Source organism: Carassius gibelio, chromosome A4 (genome assembly GCF_023724105.1).
Source record: "Carassius gibelio isolate Cgi1373 ecotype wild population from Czech Republic chromosome A4, carGib1.2-hapl.c, whole genome shotgun sequence".
In the NCBI taxonomy this organism is placed as follows: domain Eukaryota; kingdom Metazoa; phylum Chordata; class Actinopteri; order Cypriniformes; family Cyprinidae; genus Carassius; species Carassius gibelio.
This window is the reverse complement of record NC_068374.1, coordinates 34,998,425-35,016,912: the sequence shown is the minus strand read 5'-3', so window position 1 is coordinate 35,016,912 and position 18,488 is coordinate 34,998,425. Positions and strand designations below refer to the sequence as shown.

The 18,488-nt window shown below is 36.4% G+C and overlaps 3 protein-coding genes across 3 annotated transcripts; 2 read left to right on the top strand and 1 right to left on the bottom strand.

Moving 5' to 3' along the window:
* The first annotated feature begins 528 nt into the window (after positions 1 to 528).
* fgfr1op2 (FGFR1 oncogene partner 2) lies at positions 529 to 3,791 on the top strand. The gene is made up of 6 exons (XM_052584627.1): positions 529 to 682; positions 1,483 to 1,619; positions 1,692 to 1,809; positions 1,893 to 2,035; positions 2,115 to 2,228; positions 3,239 to 3,791. Exons 2-6 carry the CDS (start codon positions 1,485 to 1,487, stop codon positions 3,374 to 3,376), a joined length of 648 nt encoding a protein of 215 aa, XP_052440587.1. The 5' UTR covers positions 529 to 682; positions 1,483 to 1,484; the 3' UTR covers positions 3,377 to 3,791.
* A 497-nt stretch (positions 3,792 to 4,288) lies between these two features.
* Positions 4,289 to 15,102, bottom strand: LOC127979267 (transmembrane 7 superfamily member 3). Its single transcript, XM_052584602.1, has 12 exons — positions 14,882 to 15,102; positions 12,014 to 12,168; positions 11,413 to 11,563; positions 11,206 to 11,326; positions 10,655 to 10,826; positions 9,691 to 9,868; positions 9,423 to 9,509; positions 8,309 to 8,389; positions 7,436 to 7,588; positions 6,427 to 6,524; positions 6,179 to 6,341; positions 4,289 to 5,509 (listed from the first exon to the last, which is right to left on the bottom strand). Exons 1-12 carry the CDS (start codon positions 14,955 to 14,957, stop codon positions 5,256 to 5,258), a joined length of 1,689 nt encoding a protein of 562 aa, XP_052440562.1. The 5' UTR covers positions 14,958 to 15,102; the 3' UTR covers positions 4,289 to 5,255.
* A 25-nt stretch (positions 15,103 to 15,127) lies between these two features.
* LOC127979269 (mediator of RNA polymerase II transcription subunit 21) lies at positions 15,128 to 17,846 on the top strand. Its single transcript, XM_052584614.1, has 4 exons — positions 15,128 to 15,247; positions 15,992 to 16,106; positions 16,186 to 16,286; positions 16,970 to 17,846. Exons 1-4 carry the CDS (start codon positions 15,206 to 15,208, stop codon positions 17,147 to 17,149), a joined length of 438 nt encoding a protein of 145 aa, XP_052440574.1. The 5' UTR covers positions 15,128 to 15,205; the 3' UTR covers positions 17,150 to 17,846.
* Positions 17,847 to 18,488: the final 642 nt, after the last annotated feature.

The window sequence follows — 18,488 nt, the reverse complement described above, 5'->3', positions numbered from 1 at the left end:
ATTCGTGGTTCAAAGCAGCCAATCATAGCGCAGATCTGAATAATCTCAATGGTAATGGGCGGGGACATGAGAGTCGGTGGGCGTTCCCTATTTAAATGAGTAGAGATGCCTCACATAGGCTTTGCTTATATATCTTTATTCACTTTAATCTCTTATTAATGCTTTAACAATATTTATATATCTCTCTGTGCCTATAAATAATCGATTAAATAATTATATACAATAATTGTAGAATATGTAATAGTATCAATGATGCCATAATATCGCCCTGTAATTAATTGCAAAAACTCTGTAACTGAGTTATGATTGGCCATTGGATATAAATTTGAGTCATCACAAGGCAGGATTTGTTTAAAATGTCAAATTTGATTACGCCCTCAATCCACCAATAAAAACCTTCAAACAAACTCAGTTAATATAATAACATTTACTGGAGCTTTAGAATATAAAGATGAAGTCAGATGTTTAAATATTAATAAGCGTCACCAAAGGAATTTGTGAATTTTACAGCAATAAACAAAACATTCATGTTACAAATTTAATTTAGAAAGTTTATCCGTTGCGCCTCCATGTGGACGGTGTGAGGAAGAAAGCTGGCGCCTACATCTCCCAGAAGCATTTGCGTGACGTCACGGCCGCAGCAACAGGAAGTGTTCCAACTGAGCAGTTGCTGTAAGATAAGGTAAGCTTATCTCTTCATTTTAAATTATTCGCGGTGTTATTCAGAAATAAAATTAAAAAAGTGTTTCTGTCTTCGTATTCGTATGTATTTAACCTTACACTGTCTAGTATTTTATTAAAACAACTGGCGTTTATTTTCGATGAAGCTAATGCTAGTCGTCTTCCAAAACATTTGACACACACTTACGTTACCTTTCAGTATTTCTGAAATCAAGACACATTATGTCCATAAATAATCCGCAGCAGTGACAGGAAAGCAGCTGTCCAGCGATCTAATCATCTGTAGTGTAAAGACGATTGTATTTATGAACGGAATCATGAGTTAACTCGTTACCTGTCACTGGCCGCCTAACGTTACGTTTACTTCACTAACGTTATATTACAATTAAATCCTAATCTAATCATGACAAACTATATATCGTTGGAAAGGTCTAAGACTCCTAAATAGATATCTTACTACTATTTTTGTTAAAAAAGTAACATTAATTTATGGCAAGAGTGCACCTCAAAAACCTACATCATAAGTTCTAAATTCTGACTCTGTCTTCTTTGTGGCCTTTTTCTCTATCACACTTTAGAAATCATCAGAAATTATATATCATTCGAAAACTTAATCTCAAAATTAATCCTTTTGAAACCATTTTAAATTCAAAAATTGTATTACCTTGAAAATGGTACATCAAAATCTTGTTACAAAATGTCATGAATTATAAAAATTTAGGTTTGGATCATGCAATTTCAAGTCTATGTTCAAAGATGTGAGTGACAGTTAACAGGTTAAGTGTTTCCTGTGCTCTTCAGGAATGACCTGTACACTGGAGAAGGTGCTGGCCGATGCCAAATCACTGGTAGATCGTCTCCGGGATCATGACAGTGCTGCTGAGATCCTGATCGAACAAACCACGCTGCTGAACAAGAGAGTGGAGGCCATGAAACAGGTATCAGAGTACGTTCACAATCTCTCTGATGGGGGATCTGAGTTGTTTTACTCATATTCCTTGTTCTTTCAGTACCAGGAAGAGATTGAGGTGTTGAACCAGGTGGCGAGACACCGGCCGCGCTCCACGCTGGTCATGGGCATCCAACAGGAAAACCGGCAAATACGGGAACTGCAGCAGGAAAATAAAGGTGATCGGAAGGGTTTGCAATTAGAAGGATGTCATTTGAGGGCGGGCTGTTTTAAGTCTAAATCCACTCGTTTGTCTCGGCAGAGCTGCGTACGTCACTGGAGGAGCATCAGTCTGCGCTGGAGGTCATCATGAGCAAATACAGAGAGCAGGTGTTTCGCCTTCTGATGGCCAGCAAGAGAGACGATCCTGCTATTGTCACCCAGCTCAGAGAACAGCACACTAATGTCAGTCCAACAGACGGTTTTTATGAGATTCCCTTTAATGCTGGTGCTCAAATAGGCATTTATTGTGTTTATGTCGCAGGAGATGCAGGCGCACATTGAGAAAATAAACGAAATGGCCACGGTGATGAGGAAAGCCATCGAGGTGGATGAAGGGCGACTGTGTGAGGATGAGGAGCGAATCAAACGTCTAGAGGTCAGACACAATAGATATACTGCAATAGGAGTCAGCGATCTGATTATTTTCTGTCTATATTAAAAATAACAAAGATGGGAAAATACAATATGAGAGAGATACAAATGAGAGTGTATATTAGGCTGCTGTCACTTGCACACTGCTGTAACAATTACTGATAACAAATTATGAAGACAGTAACATCTATTTGATTGCACTTAACAGTTAATGTAATCTGACTACTTTTGGATTACTTTTCTTTATCAAATAGATTTCAATATGAAAGCCTTGTAAGATATTTATATAAATTGTTGAAATAAATAAATATACAAAGAGAAATAAGATATTTCATTCAGAGTTATCAAAAACATGAGGTGCATTAAACCTCTAAAAGCTAGTAATTATTTAAAACATGTAAATGTGCATTTAAAATAAATAAAACACTTTAAATAAAATAAAACGTAATTGTATTTTCTATAATATGTCATTTTTATTTAATTATGTATTTTATTATGACTATGTTTATGTAATTATAAAACTGCTCAATATATTTTTTTATATAAAAATAATTGTATATAATTATAAAATTTTATTTTATTTGTTTACCTGTATATCACGTGACCATTAACCAACATCTGAGACCTGTGAACATGTCAATGTTAAATATTTAAATTGGTAATTTAAAATCAAAAAGTAAATATTTATTATTTTAGGTCAAAAGGGGTTTGGCTGACAAAAAATAATTTACTGCCGTCGTGTGAATAATATCAACAAAAAAGGAACTGTAGTACTGATAATTTTGAGTATTTAAAAATGTAACAATTTTATTTATCTCATTGAGTATTTTAAAATGTAACAATTCATTTTTATTTTTAATATCTGATTATATTTTAAACTATCCACATTACATTTACGGTAATCAGTTTCTACCCAGCATGATATCTATGGTCATAATGCCCAACCCTATAGTGTGATAAATGCAGTACTTACAATGTAATGGTGTTCTTCTGGTTTATATGTTGATTGTGCAGCTGGAGAACAGCGGTCTGCGAGAGCTGTTGGGAATCAGCCGTCAGGCGTTTCTGGTGCTGAAGAGGGATGACACGTCTGACAGCACGTCTCTCTCGCCGCTGCTCACCAGCACAGACGTCAGTCTGAGGAAGAACTAAAGGCATTCAGAGACTCTGAGTTTACAAACCATCGTTCACAGCTGTCCTACAAATCCCACGATCCTCCATTACAGCGCAACCCTCACTGCAACCTGGATGTCCTTCAGCCGTTCAGCACGAGGGCTTTTGCAGGAAGTGGAATCCGATTACTTTTCCATCTCTGCATCATCATGTCTTCGGTCTGGAAAAGTCAAATCGACTGATTCAGCCATGTGAAAACAATCATTTGTGGAATAAAAAAAAAAAAAAAGAATAAGATTTGGCATATTCTGAATTGAATACTTGACCTAAACAAGAGACTTTGGGGAATATCACAATGTGCTATTTTAATGAAACTCTTTGTTGTGTTTGTAACAGTGTTTTATGCGGGTATGAGAGGAAGTTCCATTGGAAGTGATTAAAAGCGTTGAATGATCTGGCTGTGTTCTTCTTTAGTTCCATGCGTTGATACTGTTGAATAAACCACTCAATAATTCAGGCTATAATTTAGTGCATGTTATTCAGGCATAAAATGCTGCTTTGTATTGACTTCAAGCTAATAATAAGTCATATAAATGTTAAATTAATATAATTTTAAGTTAAAAAAAGTAATTTATATAATTATATAAAAAATATTATACATTATTTTAATTAAAATTATTTTCAACTTATTGATCAATTATATTTATGTAAAATCCTGGCATTTTCATTTAATTTAATATAGTTTCAGTCATAATTATTTCACAAAATGCATTGCAAATGCCATTTTATGTTGACTTAAGGCATCAAAGCGGTTTAGAATTATTAATAACTGAATAAAATATTAATGAGGTTTTGTCAGATCAAACATTCACACATTTCTTGCATCCAATTAAACAAAACATCATCTCATTCTAATCTGTCTCGGGATAGAAAACAGTATCATTTAGGTGCTACGGCACAAATGACAACTTTATTAAACATTTAATTTAGACAATTATTTAAATTACAAAACAGAGATAATGCATACTGCTAAAAAACTATTTTAACATCACTATATGTTTTAAATGCTTTAGAAATAGTTTGCTTCTGTGAATGACACAAAGATCACATGAAGAAACCCTGAGAGGAAACCAGGACTGAATCCATGATTAATGCAAAACTAGTCTGTCAGAGATCTTACTTGGGTTTGTGTCTCCGTAAGAGCTACACATCCATTTATAAAGCACTGAAAAAGACTGAAAACTCCACAGATTCTCAAGATTCATCTTACACTGCATTTAAAATCCTCGCTATTGAGGGTTGTACACCAGCGCAGCGAAGCAGCAGTCAAATTCCCACAGGAACGCTGTCAAAATGAGCTCATTATTTCTATCACGATCTCCAAACCTGGGTGAGGATCCACTGAGACTCAAACACACTCAAACATCAGCCGTAGAGGCTTACAGTGGCTACTAATGAACACCAGTTCATTTGGTCTGCAATCGCAGCATCTTAAACATTCATTTTAATGGTGAACATCTTTAAAAATCGCTCATTCACTCATATACTAACCAGACGTAGTAAAAAAAGTTTAAAAATCTCCACTGAACGTTTTCTCCAAGCTGCTTAAATGCATCTAAAAGCAGACGGTGGCAGCTGATGTATTTAGAAGAGGTCAGTTAATTAATGATCTGGAAACTGCAATGGGACCAGGTACTGCTGGGAACACACACACACACACAAGTGCACATAGTCTTCACCATGTGTGAGCTGCTCTTTTATCCTCCATCGGTTGCTCATCGAAGTCTTTAGGCTCTGAAAATCGAACTCAATCCTAATGTATGTTCCTATATGTTTCCAACAGGCTTGAGCAGCCGTTATCTGGAGGGGAAGAACTAACAGTGAACTGACTTCAAGTCAAAGGTCAAAAGGTCAAAGGTTAAAGTAGTAGTGGTGTGGTTTCTCCGGCTGGTTCTGAGTGTTGTGTGAGCTGTTGAATGCGTCCGAGGATTCGGGCTGATAAAGATGGTTTGTGGTGGCTGGGATCCAGAACATTGGTCTTCCTGCGCTCTCGTTCTTGCTTCCACATCACATACGGGCTCGGCGGGAAAAACGGCCGTGATTTCTCCCGATACAGCTGCATGACGATCCCCGAGACCCCCAGAACGACCCACACGGTGATCAGGATGAAATCTGGAGAGGAAACATCAGACATGATCAATATATGGATAAGTCTGAGCATCACAGCCAGATATTAAAGCAAAAAATAAACACAAACGTTTCAATGAGAACTGATTTTATGCTCCATCATATTCCATCACTTTTTTTAAACACTCAAGAGCAATAAAGAAAGGAAAGAAAACCTCCCTTACTAGTTTGTGTCATTTCAAATCTGTTTTCAATCAATGATTCAGTGTAATTATGATTATTAATGTTGATTAATAGCATAGTTTTTAAGATATTCGTGGGAAAACGGCATGTTTTTGTATTCTGAACAGACAAAATGAGCGGAGAAAACCCATTTATGAATTAGTTTGTTTTAATGCATAAATTATTATTTTTTCCTTCACAAAATCAAGACTTATGATAAGTATACAAAAAGTGTGAAAGGACTTTTCCCACGCATATTATAAAATGATTACAAAAATACTGAAATAATGATAATAAATGAACAAAAAAAACATCTGAAGACTCGAGTGCTCCGTGTCTTCGGTTAAGCATGAGTTCTGCACTCTCGCAAAAACTCTGTTATGGTCAGTGGAAAACTCTACAAAATCTAGGACTAGATCTTTTAATTGAGTTGATCTTATCACACCGTTTCACTGTCGTAGTGACGGAGAACTTCACTCCCTGCACACCTACCGATGTCCTGCAGCGGGACGGAGATGAACGCTCGGCTGAAGTTGTGGTTGAGGAGGCGTTTGAGGACGTCCAGCGTGATGTAGGACAGACTGGTGTAGGTGTAGGCGTTGACGGCCAGGACCACTGCATACCCGCCGACCATACCACATGTTATTATATTGCCCTGAAACATGCAGAATTACAGATAAACATGTGCATTTCATTTGGGTGTCAGATATGAGCTCCCAATGTATTTTTCTGTATCTCACCTCTCTAGGCCACCTGATGAAGAACAGAGGAACAAACACCATAATGCAGACAAACACCACCCAGAACACCACATCATCATGGAAGACAGGAAGATCGCCTGGAGGAAAAAAAAAGAGAGATTTAACACATTTTACCAGGCTATTACTAATCAATAATTCATCACTAATAATGAAAATGACAACAAAATTGAATGCATGTGAAATGTAGAGGAGGAAAAGCCAAGTTACATGTTTACATAGCGCTTTATGCATATAGTTTGTTTCAAAGCAGCTTCAAAAAAAAGTAACTTCATCAATTATGTAACATTAAATTTCAGCAGAAAAGCTACTCCATGATAATGGCATCATTGTTCAGCTCAATGCACTTCAACACCAGTGTTAATGTTACAAAGTTAATATCAAGTCATGTCAAGTCACTTTTATTGTTACATCAGCACAACACATATGCCAAAGTGAGTGAAATTCTTGGGAGCGTGCTCCAGAAATTGCTCAAACCATTAACATATAACCATACAGACTTCAACAGGTGAAAATGTGCAACATGCACATACATATAGTCAGTACAAACAGTGTACTATTAGACATACTTACAGTTAGCACTACACATTATACACTGAATATACACATTATGTAGACAAATAAAAATATGCCAAGGTGCATTATCTGGCTCAATTCAGTTCAAATTTTGTTTTGTGCAAAACCCAAGTTATTCAAAACGAGACGTGCTTTATATTCACATCTTCATGAAACGAAAATTCACCCCATTTATTTTCAAAATGCATGTTATGGACTATATTTTGAACAATTCATCCATGCATGCATGCATACATTTAATAAAAATAAATGTTTTGCACACTTTTTAATCAGAATTTCATAACTGGACCTCTGGTGTCACATCTAAACATCTCATCAACAACTTTAACTTGAGATCATTCCGAACAGATGAAGAAACAACATCCTGGTCACAATACAATCAGGATACATGCAGGCTTCAAACATGATTTCTTACCAAGTGGAGTGAAGAAGGCAATGGATGAGATGAGAAATCCAAGAATGAGTCCGACCACCAACACACAGGCCATGACCGAACCGAAGCGCCACCAGCTCATCACCATAGCCACACCCCCGACCACGCCCATCAGCGCTGTCAGAGCCAATCGAACTGCAGAGAGACAGTCAGTCAATAAACTGTTTAAAGACACTAAAGGCTCAAGAGCAATAAACTAAAGACTTTAAAATAAAACAGTTGTTTTGCATTACAAATGCTATAATATGCAAATGAGGCATTATATGCATATATAACTTTTGTGAAGTTTGATGTAAGTGCTACTGTAATGAAAAAAATAAATAAAATAAAACACATTATGAGAAATGGCCATGACTTGAGATACGAGTTAGTATCTATCTCAGAGAATCAAAAATGCTCTTCCTCATCTTTTAAACACGCAAACAGCTGACTAACAGCTGTAGACGATGCATTTGATTGGGTCAGACTGAAATCCAGAGCACATGATCTGAGCTGCAGCAGCATGACTCTAATCTTCACAACAAAAACCTCAATCTGCTGTGACGGGAGCTGCTTTCTGCACTCGTGACCACTAATGAGATTCACTGCTGCCCGAACCAGTTTGTGTAGCCAATTTCAGTCTAATTAAACTTGAAAAACATTGGATAAACTTGACTTCTGGGGACATGGACTTATTTATGGGTGTGCAGACATCAGCTCAGTGTAAACGCTACGAATCATCGAACATGAAACTCTATCTAAGAGGTGATCAGATACTTTATTAGATTAGAAACCGGTAAAGCCAGACACTAGTTGTTTTGGTCTAATTTTACTGTGATATGTGTAACTCTGCATCCGAGGCTGTAATAGACTCACGGTCATATTCCAGCGCTGTGGTTGTGGTGATCAGGACAAAGAAGACAAACGCCATAAAGCAGAATCCCATACAGAACAGCTCTGAGAAGACACAGACAGAGATATTTCAGTGGTAACAATGCATTAAATATATTAATATATCATATATTAGTTACATGCACCAATCTCCATCAGAATCAGTGTTACTTTAGCATCTCTACTTTTGAATTGGTTTTTATTTTTAAATATTCGGTTTAATTGCAATTGTCATCAAATTTTTGGTTAATTTTATGTTTTTGTCATTTTAATTATATATGTGTTCTTATGATTTTTATTTCATTACTTAGCTATTTTAGTATATATATATAAATAAATAAACTAAATGGAAATGAGTTGAAAATTTTTTTTTATAAAAGTTTTATATTTAAATTTATATGAGTTAATGTTTATTTCAGGTGACAATAAATTATAAAACTGATGGTTTTAGTTTGAGTTGACATAATCATGTAGATAAGAGTTATGCTAACATAGCATTAAGTTTAACAAGGCTCCTAATTTAAAACATTAAATCACTGGTGTTGGTGGAGGAGAGACCCTCACATGATTGTAAAGCGCTTTGGGTGTACAACAATACACAATAAAGCACTATATACATGCATCATTCATTCATTAATCATATAATGAGAAATTGACATTCAATAAGAGAGATTAAAGCTGCCAAAAATACCAAATACTCAAACTAAACAGCACAAATGTCTCATTTCAAAGTTTAGTGTATTATTTAACTTCACCTAAAACATTAACAAAGCACTTTTAATAATCTCACGTGTTTTACTCGAATGGAGAGAGGGCTGAAAGTGTCATGAAACACTGAATGGACTGTTTGTTGTGCAAGCAGCCTTGACTAACACTGCAAGCAGACATTAGGGAAGAAATGATGCATCATGTGACCCCTTTAAAATGTAGTAGTGAAGTTACTATAAAATCTTTTAACACCCGACTCTTTAAAGGATTAGTTCACTTCATTTCACATCATTTACACAAAATATTCAGGGCATTTTTTTTAGTAGATTGATGGTTAGTAATAGCAGTAACGTGGTGTGTTTCTAAGAACAGCGAGACAAACATCACTCACCACATTTGAAGAAGCGGTGACCCACGAAACACACCAACAGCCCGGCCAAACCAGTCACAGTGAAAAACACTTTAGTAGAAACTCTCCCTGAGAAAATAGATGTTTACATTGAAATACCATCTCAAATCTGTCAGGAAGTGTTTATGAAGCTAAAAGATAAAAATCATGTAGGTTTTAAAAGTGGCAGATGATCCACATATGAAAGGAGCTTCTGCATTTGAGAATAAAATAACACAGCATTAGTCCTGATTCACGTTCATCTTCTCACCTAAATCACTGCATCCGTCCAGCGTGGAGCTGAAGCTGCAGGCGTACGTGTGCACGGGGATGTAGGACGCTGACGTGTTCAACACTGGATCTCGCACAATTACACTGAGAATCACACCCTGACCGGGCAGAGAGCTGAAGGAGAACTGCGTCCGGTCACGAGAGGATAAAGACACCACCTGAAACAGAGAAAATCAGTGATAAACAAGGGTTTTCAGATCTGTAAATCAACTGCCTTGTTCAGACACAGGGACACATATTACACACATATACACTATAACATATATATTATGTTATATGTTTAAGTATGCATACATGCCAATGTTTTTTTTGCATGCATGTTATTTAACTTTGTCAATGTATAGTTATTGTTTATATAAATATATGTTCTCCTTTCCTCCATTTCTATATTTCACACACACACACACACACACACACACGCACACACACGCACACTCATACTTGCATTTGTGGTTTACAGGGACTCCCCATAGGTGTTATAGTTTTATACTGTACAAACTGTATTTTATATTGCTCTATACCAACCCTAGCCCTTTCAGAAAACTACTGACAATTTTTTTAAATTTCATAAAACACTGCTTTCTGTTTTGTTTATGCTTTTGTTTTATGGGGACACAGGAAGTGTAGTACCCATGTCATTAAACACATTTGTGTCCTCATAAACCATATACACAAGTACACACACACGTATATATTTCCATATATATATATATATATATATATATATATATATATATATATATATATATAATATTTTTTGAATGTGTGAGTTTGCATGTGTTAAGAGAGTTCATGCAATGGTGAACTGATTGTTTCAGTGTGGAACCAAGCACGACTGCTGTGTACATACATCGAAAAGAACTATACTGAAAATGCACTTCATAAAAACAGCTGTAACAGATAACAGAGAGAGGCAAGGAAGGACTGAGAGAGATTCCTCACACCTTTCTGCTGTTGTCCCGCACGTTCTGCACATTGGCCGCTCTCTCCAAACCGCTGATCAGACTCTGTTCTGATAGGTCGCCTTCCGGCAGGAAGTACTGATACAGCTCGTACACCAATCGCCAACGAGTGCTGGAGCCTGTGTCCACGTCACACGCCGCCGGAGTCTCCCCTCTGAAAAACATCATCTGATTTAGACTGATCTAGATCTGATCTTCCACGCCTGGAAAACAACATTTTCAAGGGACATCAAACACCAGAGAAGAAGAGGTGTTTGTGATGCACATCACAGAAGACAAGAGGGAAATCTGGTTCATTTTTTGCGCCATTTATGTTTTCTGGGTTTAAAGTCTTCATCAAGATCTTATTGTTTTTAAAAACAACAGCGTGTTCATATATACATACATTTGAATGCAAGCAGCTGTGCATTAAATTACAGCTGATACAGAATATGTGTGTGTTTGTGTAGTTCACTATGAGCTTAAACAAACCATGTATAATACATTTGTTGCATGCATTTTAAAGGTCTAAGACTTTATTAAATTCTTCTCACCTTCTGTATCCGATGTTAGCAGGTGCAAAGGTAATGGTGGTCTCAAACAGGTTGTATTCCAGGTAGATGTTTGGATCAATCTCCAGCGGGAATACCTGATTGCAGGCTCCAGGAACGGGATCTGCACAGACATTACACTGAATGTAAAGTATTCCAGGGTACAGTCTGTTAACGAGAGCGTTGCAAGTAAAGAGTTAGTTCTCTAACCAGTGCTGGTGTACGGCAAAATCACACCAACTCCAGCCGTGCTGCTCCCGTCGGGCGTCTTCAGGAACCACGAGACATCGGTCTGGCTTAGTGTCAGGGTGGATAACAGACCAGCATCTGCTGCCGTGACCGAAAAACCATAAAGTGGGATCTGACCGATACACATAAACACAGCCTATGGATGAACAGCTACACATTCACTCAGTCACTCTAGATGGATAAAGTTCAGGTGGAGAATAAGAAGCAACAAATACAAGCAAAGTGCAACCATTTGAGTCCTGTCCTACATTCACTTGGGATGACACCAGACTAGACTGCAACAGTTAGTAGAAATCCCATGGGTGTATTGATCTTTAACAATAACTTATAAACCATTTAAGACAGGGTTTGTGCTACTGCTGCATGACTGTTGACATTATGAAAAGAATGCATGAAGGAGGGTGTGTGTGTGGATCAGAGCTTGTGATTCAACTCTCACATGATGTCTTGCCCGATCAACCTATTTCTCGTGTATGACAGTGCATAACAGTGCTGTGTATGTGTGTGAAAGAGAGAGTGTATGCCTGTGAAACAGCAGTTCTCTGTGTGTGTGATCTCTTACCGGTGTATATGAGAGTGTAACATTGCGGTGATGTGTATGAAACTGCAGGGTTAAGAAGGAAACATCAGCGGGAATCCGGGAAACGTCAGCTTTAACCGTCCCGTTGACTGGGACACTCACATTCTGGAAGGTTCCCAGTGAAAACATCACATGGTCTGCAAAACACAAACGTTATTATAATATATATATATATTCTAACCATAAAAATACACTCAGGGGTCTAGACTCATTCTTCCCACTGGTTGTACTAGAGAAAGTAACTTACTCAGTTGGTTGCACTTTTCTTTTTCTACAAAATTGGATTAATCAAAGCATGCTGATGAAAGTTTTTTCCATTATCATAGTTTATAGTAATATGGTTACAAAAGTGGGATTAATATACAGCCCATTCTTTTCCATAAGTTTTATTAGTTTATTAATGAATAAGACAAGGCATGGCATACCCCACATGCTGTATAAAGTAATAGGCCCAGTGAAGCCGTGGTTTACAGTGAATGTATAACAGGTAATGGGCTTTGTTAGGCACGACTGTTATAAATTCACTGTAAACCACGGCTTCACGGGGCTTATTACTTTTATAAAACGGTTATTCCATATACATAGTAAGGTTTCACAGAATAAAACAGAGTAGGGCTGCTCCGATCACGATCGGCCAATAGTTAATGCACATCTCGTCAGTAAAGCCGGTTCTCTAATCAGCGGTTAACTCATCAGGTGCGTGATTTCACATAGAGCAGCTATTACTGCACAGAGCCGTTGTTAACTGAGAAGATGCACCAAAAAACGCTGAAAATGAAGTGGATTTGCACATCTTCTCTATTAACAACGGCTCTGTGTAGTAACAGCTGCTCTATGTGAAATCACGCACCTGATGGAATTATCAGCTGATTAGAGAACCGGCTTTACTGACGAGATACGCATAACAATCGGCCAATCGTGATCGGAGCACCTCTAAAACATATATATATATATATATATATATATATATATATATATATAAACAGTATTCTTCCACCAAACAATGTAGTTCCTCAGAATCAGTTGTGGTTCCAATAAAGCGGTTGACAAGCAACACAAGTAAACAAAGAAGTAAACAAAGGTGTATGACTACGCAGCTCAACCAATCAGAAACAAGGACCGTAACTATCCGTTATATAATATATATAAACAGCAAAGATAACAGGCTTTTTCCAATGAAAACAAAAGTAAAATTACATTGGCTGTCGTGGATATTGTTTGCATAATTTTTTCCCCCAAGAAAGCAACCATGTTCAATTTCCTGCTCAACTTCAACCTTCTACATTTTGCTTGAAGACCAAATCCTCCATCCACCATTGTTTTAATTTTTCCAGACGAAGAGCAGACAGGTTGTAGTGCAGACCATGCACTCGCACAAATGCGACCACGTCATTGTAGAGCCCTGACACTGCCTGATTATTTATTTAATTTCTGACAAATCTTTAATTTCTGACAAATCTCTTCTCATTTAAACTGAAGGCAGTGAGTGAGTGACTGTCTGCAGGAAGAGATGCCACTGAACACTTCATACAAGGAAGTGGCTTTGACAGTTGTGATTTGTTGTAGAAAGGTGTTGCTCTGACTTCCTGCCTGAATACACAATAACTCACACCTGAAGAACTCTGGAAGTGTGCAAACCTGCTGCCTTCACATGAAGTTCCTGTGTGTAAGAACAATAAACATTTGTGTTTCCTTTATTCCATTTTAAAGCTAAGATTTGTAGAAATATGCTGGGAGACCACTAAATGTTTACTTGTTTTTCTCTAAATCTACTTCTACATTTTCTAGCATTCCCCTAAATGTCCCCTCCCCATTTAGTTCTTCTTTTAAAGTTTGAGGTTTGCAGAGATCTTGAAGATTGAAATCACTTCACCGCTCTGGAACAATCTCTTTCTCTCTTTCTCAGGAATGAGGAAATAGTCTGTAAATTACATCTCATGGATTGCTCCTCTGTTTCATTGTCATCAGCGCATCATAAGCAGGAATGAGGAGAATTAAAAGAGGAAAAAACACTGAATGGACTCATGCGACACTGTTACAAAATACCAGAACAATATGAAGATGCACAAAATCACAAATGAGAGATACTAAAAACAATCAGACATTTCCTTGACAGGCAAGAGATCATCAAATGCTTCAAACATTGGAAACAGACAGAAGTGTTTTACTACAGATCTATGGTTTCCTTAACCCTATGGTTTTATATTTGATATATACACTTTTTGTGCCTCTAAATTAACAACAATCAAAAGCTGTTGCACACAATTTACTCCATGCCTTCTGATTGATAGTTTAAACTTTTTTTGTTTTTAAGGTAATTATTGTAATTGTACAAACGCCCTCCTTCATCTCATGTCTTTTTTTATGTAAAATGTGATTTTTTAAATTAATTAATAAAAAATATATATCATTTCAGTATCACATTACAAAGACTTATTATTAGAGATATAGTGACGACTGATATTGTAGTCATTTTATAGAAGTAGTCAGTCATACTGAGACATAAAAGCCGGATGTATCAAATATGATACCAAATATATGCAAACATCTTTTATATATTTTGTCTAAAGGTTAAACTGTTACAATTTTTTTTTTTTTTTTTTTTTTTTTGCATGTTTGTGAGCAAACACAGAGCGAATTTAGGGGGAGGTTTACGTTGAAACAATATGAACTTGACCCTGAAATCACCCTGGTTAGTTATGAAATCATATAAAATAATTATTAAATCAAGATTAATTCAGTATTCATGTGTTGGTAAATCATGTCACTGTCTCAGAATTCAAGTAAACGTCATTTGTTAAACGCATACGTTTGCAATTGGGTGTTGATGAAAATGTTTTGTTTACTCACTCTCATCCTGAGCGCGCAGGGAACTGACCCACGACAAGACGAGCAAAATAACCAAGCATTCTCTCTTCAGTGGCATTTTCCCGGGTCAGTCCATAAAACGCTCTGGCAGCTGCGATCAGATCCAGGACTCATACAGGACTCACATGCTGAAGCTTCGCGTTGAAGCCCCCGGAAGCGTCACTCGCTCCTCGAACGCGCTACAAGGTAACAACTTTTGAGTGGAACGCTCGTTTCATCTCTAGTGCGCATGCGCGAGTGTATGGTGTCACGTGATATCGCTTTGAACAGGCTCGGCGGAAACGGAAAAGGTGATGTGGAGCCAACATGGCGGATAGGCTAACGCAGCTTCAGGATGCAGTTAACTCCGTGAGTACTTATTTAAATGTTTATTTTATGACTTATAAGCTGCAGAAGAGGTCGAATCGTATGTATTCATTCGTCTGCTAAATGAAGTCACACTGTGTGTGTGTGAGAAGTCACATTAATACTGTAGCGTATGAAGGTGTAAGCATAGCATACAGTTGTATTATGCATCCTTGTTTTTACATATTTTAAAAACAAATATATAATTTATATTTTTATTTATTTATTTTTGACCAAATTTCATCATAAAAAGTATTACAAAAAATAACAATGCATAAATAATGCAAACAGTTCATCTCAAGTCAACTGTTTCTGAAGGAAATAATAATTAATTATTTATCGCCTTTAAGATATTGGGCAGATTTCATTATTGTGCCGATACCGATAACAACATTTTTTTTAGCATTTATCAGCCGATACCGATATGGTGGCTGATATATCGTGAATCCCTAATTGTTTTGTACATGTGAAACATTTAACGTTTAAAAAATAAATATATAAGATAATGTAGTTATTATAAAAAAAAAATATTTGTGACATATACCACAAAATTTTTTATACGTGTTATATTATGTACTCTTGTTTTTACATTTAAAAGAAAATTATTAAAATAAGCTTACACATTATTGACAATATAAGCACTGAATCTCCATGTTTAAGACAAACCAAGTAAACCAAGTGCAAAGGTTATATTTGGTTGCTTGTGTGCACTGTGTGTGATATATTGCAATGTTGTGTGTGTTTTAGCTGGCTGATCAGTTCTGTAATGCGATTGGAGTCCTGCAGCAATGTGCCCCACCTGCCTCCTTCAGCAACATCCAGACCGCCATCAACAAAGACCAGCCCTCCAACCAAACAGAAGGTGCACGAATCTCTACCAAAAATCAGTTTACAGCTCTGCTGTTGTGGTTTAACTAACATGTTTTCATGTGTTCTTCTAGAATACGCCCAGCTGTTTGCAGCACTGATAGCAAGAACAGCAAAAGATGTTGATGTGCTGATTGACTCTCTGCCCAGTGAAGAATCTACTGCTGCACTGCAGGTACGTTTATACACAAACAGTGGCTCCCTGAACTACAAAAATTTAGTTTTGTTATTCATCATATTTCAATTTCACAAAGAAATGTGCAGCATTTATACTCAGGAATAATAAAAGGATGCCTTTTCCATTTATTTGTCTGAAAAAATCTGGAGAACATTTTTGAAAGTATATTAATGCCAAATAGATTTGCATACGCAGGGTAGGAATTGGGGTAAGTGTACATAAAACTGTAAGCGTAAATTAAATTTTCATGCGCATGATAAGCTTTGTGAAGGTGTATATTGCGTTTCAAGCTAATAAAAACATGAATTTAGGAAAACATGATTTGCAGCATTTTACTGTTACTCATAAGTGTAATTCAAGTATTGTGAAACTGCAGCTTCATGCTAAAGCAAAATAAATATGATCTGCATTCTTCTGACTTCAGTTTTTCTGTGCTTACACTTTTGGCACGTTGTTTCGCTAAAATACGTTCAAAAGTTCTGCAAGTCTTGAAACGCGATATACACCTTCACAAAGCTTATCTTGCGCATGCAAATTTAATTTGCTTACAGTTTTATGTACACTTCCACAACTCCTACCTTGCATATGCAAATCTATTTGGCATTAATATACCTTCATAAAAAGGTATTCGCATTCTGAGTTGACGGTTGCATCCCTACAGTAAACTCTAATCTTCACAGGCTGCCAGTCTGAGGCAGTTGGAAGAGGAGAACCAGGAAGCTGCGGCCCGTCTGGAGGAAGTAGTTTACAGAGGAGACATGCTGCTGGAGAAGATTCAGTCAGCTCTAGCAGACATCGCCCAATCACAGCTGCGCACACGCAGCGGAGCCCCGAGTCAGCTGACACCACCAGAGTCATGACAGCGACCGACCAACCACACATGGACTATATCATCACAGCAGGGATTTTATACTCATCCTCCATGGATCGCAGGAGAGCATGTGTTAAATGAAGTTTGTTTCTGGACTGAAGAGTGTTTCTGATTGTTTTCCATCGCATGTCTTGATTTATATGACCTCTGATATCCTTTTCTACCTGATAAATGTAAATGTTCAGCATCCATCAGCCTTTTTCAGACAGTTGGCATCTGGGTAATTTTTTTGCTTTGCTATATTTAATGATGTTTTTTTTCTTGTTATGGTTATGCGGTGTTCATTTTGTTTTAACAAAATACATTTGTATGATAGACATTCAAAAATGTTGAATGAAATGCTTGTTATTCTTCGCAGATTGAATTATGAATTCCTTCATTTGTCTCATGCAATTCCTTAGTCAATAGACTATTCTTTAACAGATTTATACACATAAGAGATCTTAAACATTGTAGTTTTATTCTTATTTTATCACTCCGTCTATCAAATGTTTTGGTTGGTTCTGAACTGACTTAAGAAACTTAACTTCATCATGAAAACAAACACAACAAAGAACTTTCTCTTTATTTATTCCTTCTTTTTCTAGCTTGTACTTATTTGAACAATGTCCAAAACTTGGTATTACAAGCACTTCCTGTGTCTGTTTGCCTCTTTAAGAAGAATCGCTTTATGTATCCCCCAATTCTTATTCTTTTTAATTTTTTTTATTTTTATAAAGTAGATTTTTATAAAGTGAATCCCTGTACTGATTAGAATATATACAAGAAGTAATCATACTAAATATATTATATTTTATATATTATTTTTCTTTTGGTTTGTAGGATAGTGATAAAGATTTAAATTACAATTGATTATTTTTTAGGGCTGAACTGTGATCCTTATATATAATATTTTAATGTCATTAATGAATTTTGTACTATTCATTTTTTGCTATTTATTTACCAGTAAATTTGGTCTTTCAAATTAATTCACATAATTTTATATGTTATTAAATATAATAAATCCCTATTCCAGTTCTTTAAAAAAATGCAATTAACGTTTGTATAAATGTCTCAAATAATAAAATAAATGCATGGCGTATGAGTATCACTAACTTACTCGGAGCTGCCATCTGGTGGTCGTACAAGTGAACTTGTTATTTTAGTATTATTTACATCCAATGTTGATGATTGTTCACTAACGTTTCTAAATGTGTCTGACAAATATTCCATATATTTTCTCAATAAAAACATTAAGCAATAATGCTAGATAAATCATGTGGTTTTTTTTTATACTTTGACTCAGAGCTGCCACCCGCTGGTCATATAAGTGAACTGAATCATGTTTG

Bases quoted from the DNA above. Each gene is read 5' to 3' on its own strand.
- fgfr1op2 (XM_052584627.1), top strand. From the start codon at position 1,485: ATGACCTGTACACTGGAGAAGGTGCTGGCCGATGCCAAATCACTGGTA. The intron at 1,810-1,892 runs GTGATCGGAAGG...TTGTCTCGGCAG, and splicing joins ACTGCAGCAGGAAAATAAAG to AGCTGCGTACGTCACTGGAG. The intron at 2,229-3,238 runs GTCAGACACAAT...TTGATTGTGCAG, and splicing joins AGCGAATCAAACGTCTAGAG to CTGGAGAACAGCGGTCTGCG.
- LOC127979267 (XM_052584602.1), bottom strand. From the start codon at position 14,957: ATGCCACTGAAGAGAGAATGCTTGGTTATTTTGCTCGTCTTGTCGTGG. The intron at 11,564-12,013 runs GTAAGAGATCAC...TGTATCGGTCAG, and splicing joins TTACACTCTCATATACACCG to ATCCCACTTTATGGTTTTTC. The intron at 8,390-9,422 runs GTGAGTGATGTT...GTGTCTTCTCAG, and splicing joins TCACCGCTTCTTCAAATGTG to AGCTGTTCTGTATGGGATTC.
- LOC127979269 (XM_052584614.1), top strand. From the start codon at position 15,206: ATGGCGGATAGGCTAACGCAGCTTCAGGATGCAGTTAACTCC. The intron at 15,248-15,991 runs GTGAGTACTTAT...TGTGTGTTTTAG, and splicing joins TTCAGGATGCAGTTAACTCC to CTGGCTGATCAGTTCTGTAA. The intron at 16,287-16,969 runs GTACGTTTATAC...TAATCTTCACAG, and splicing joins AATCTACTGCTGCACTGCAG to GCTGCCAGTCTGAGGCAGTT.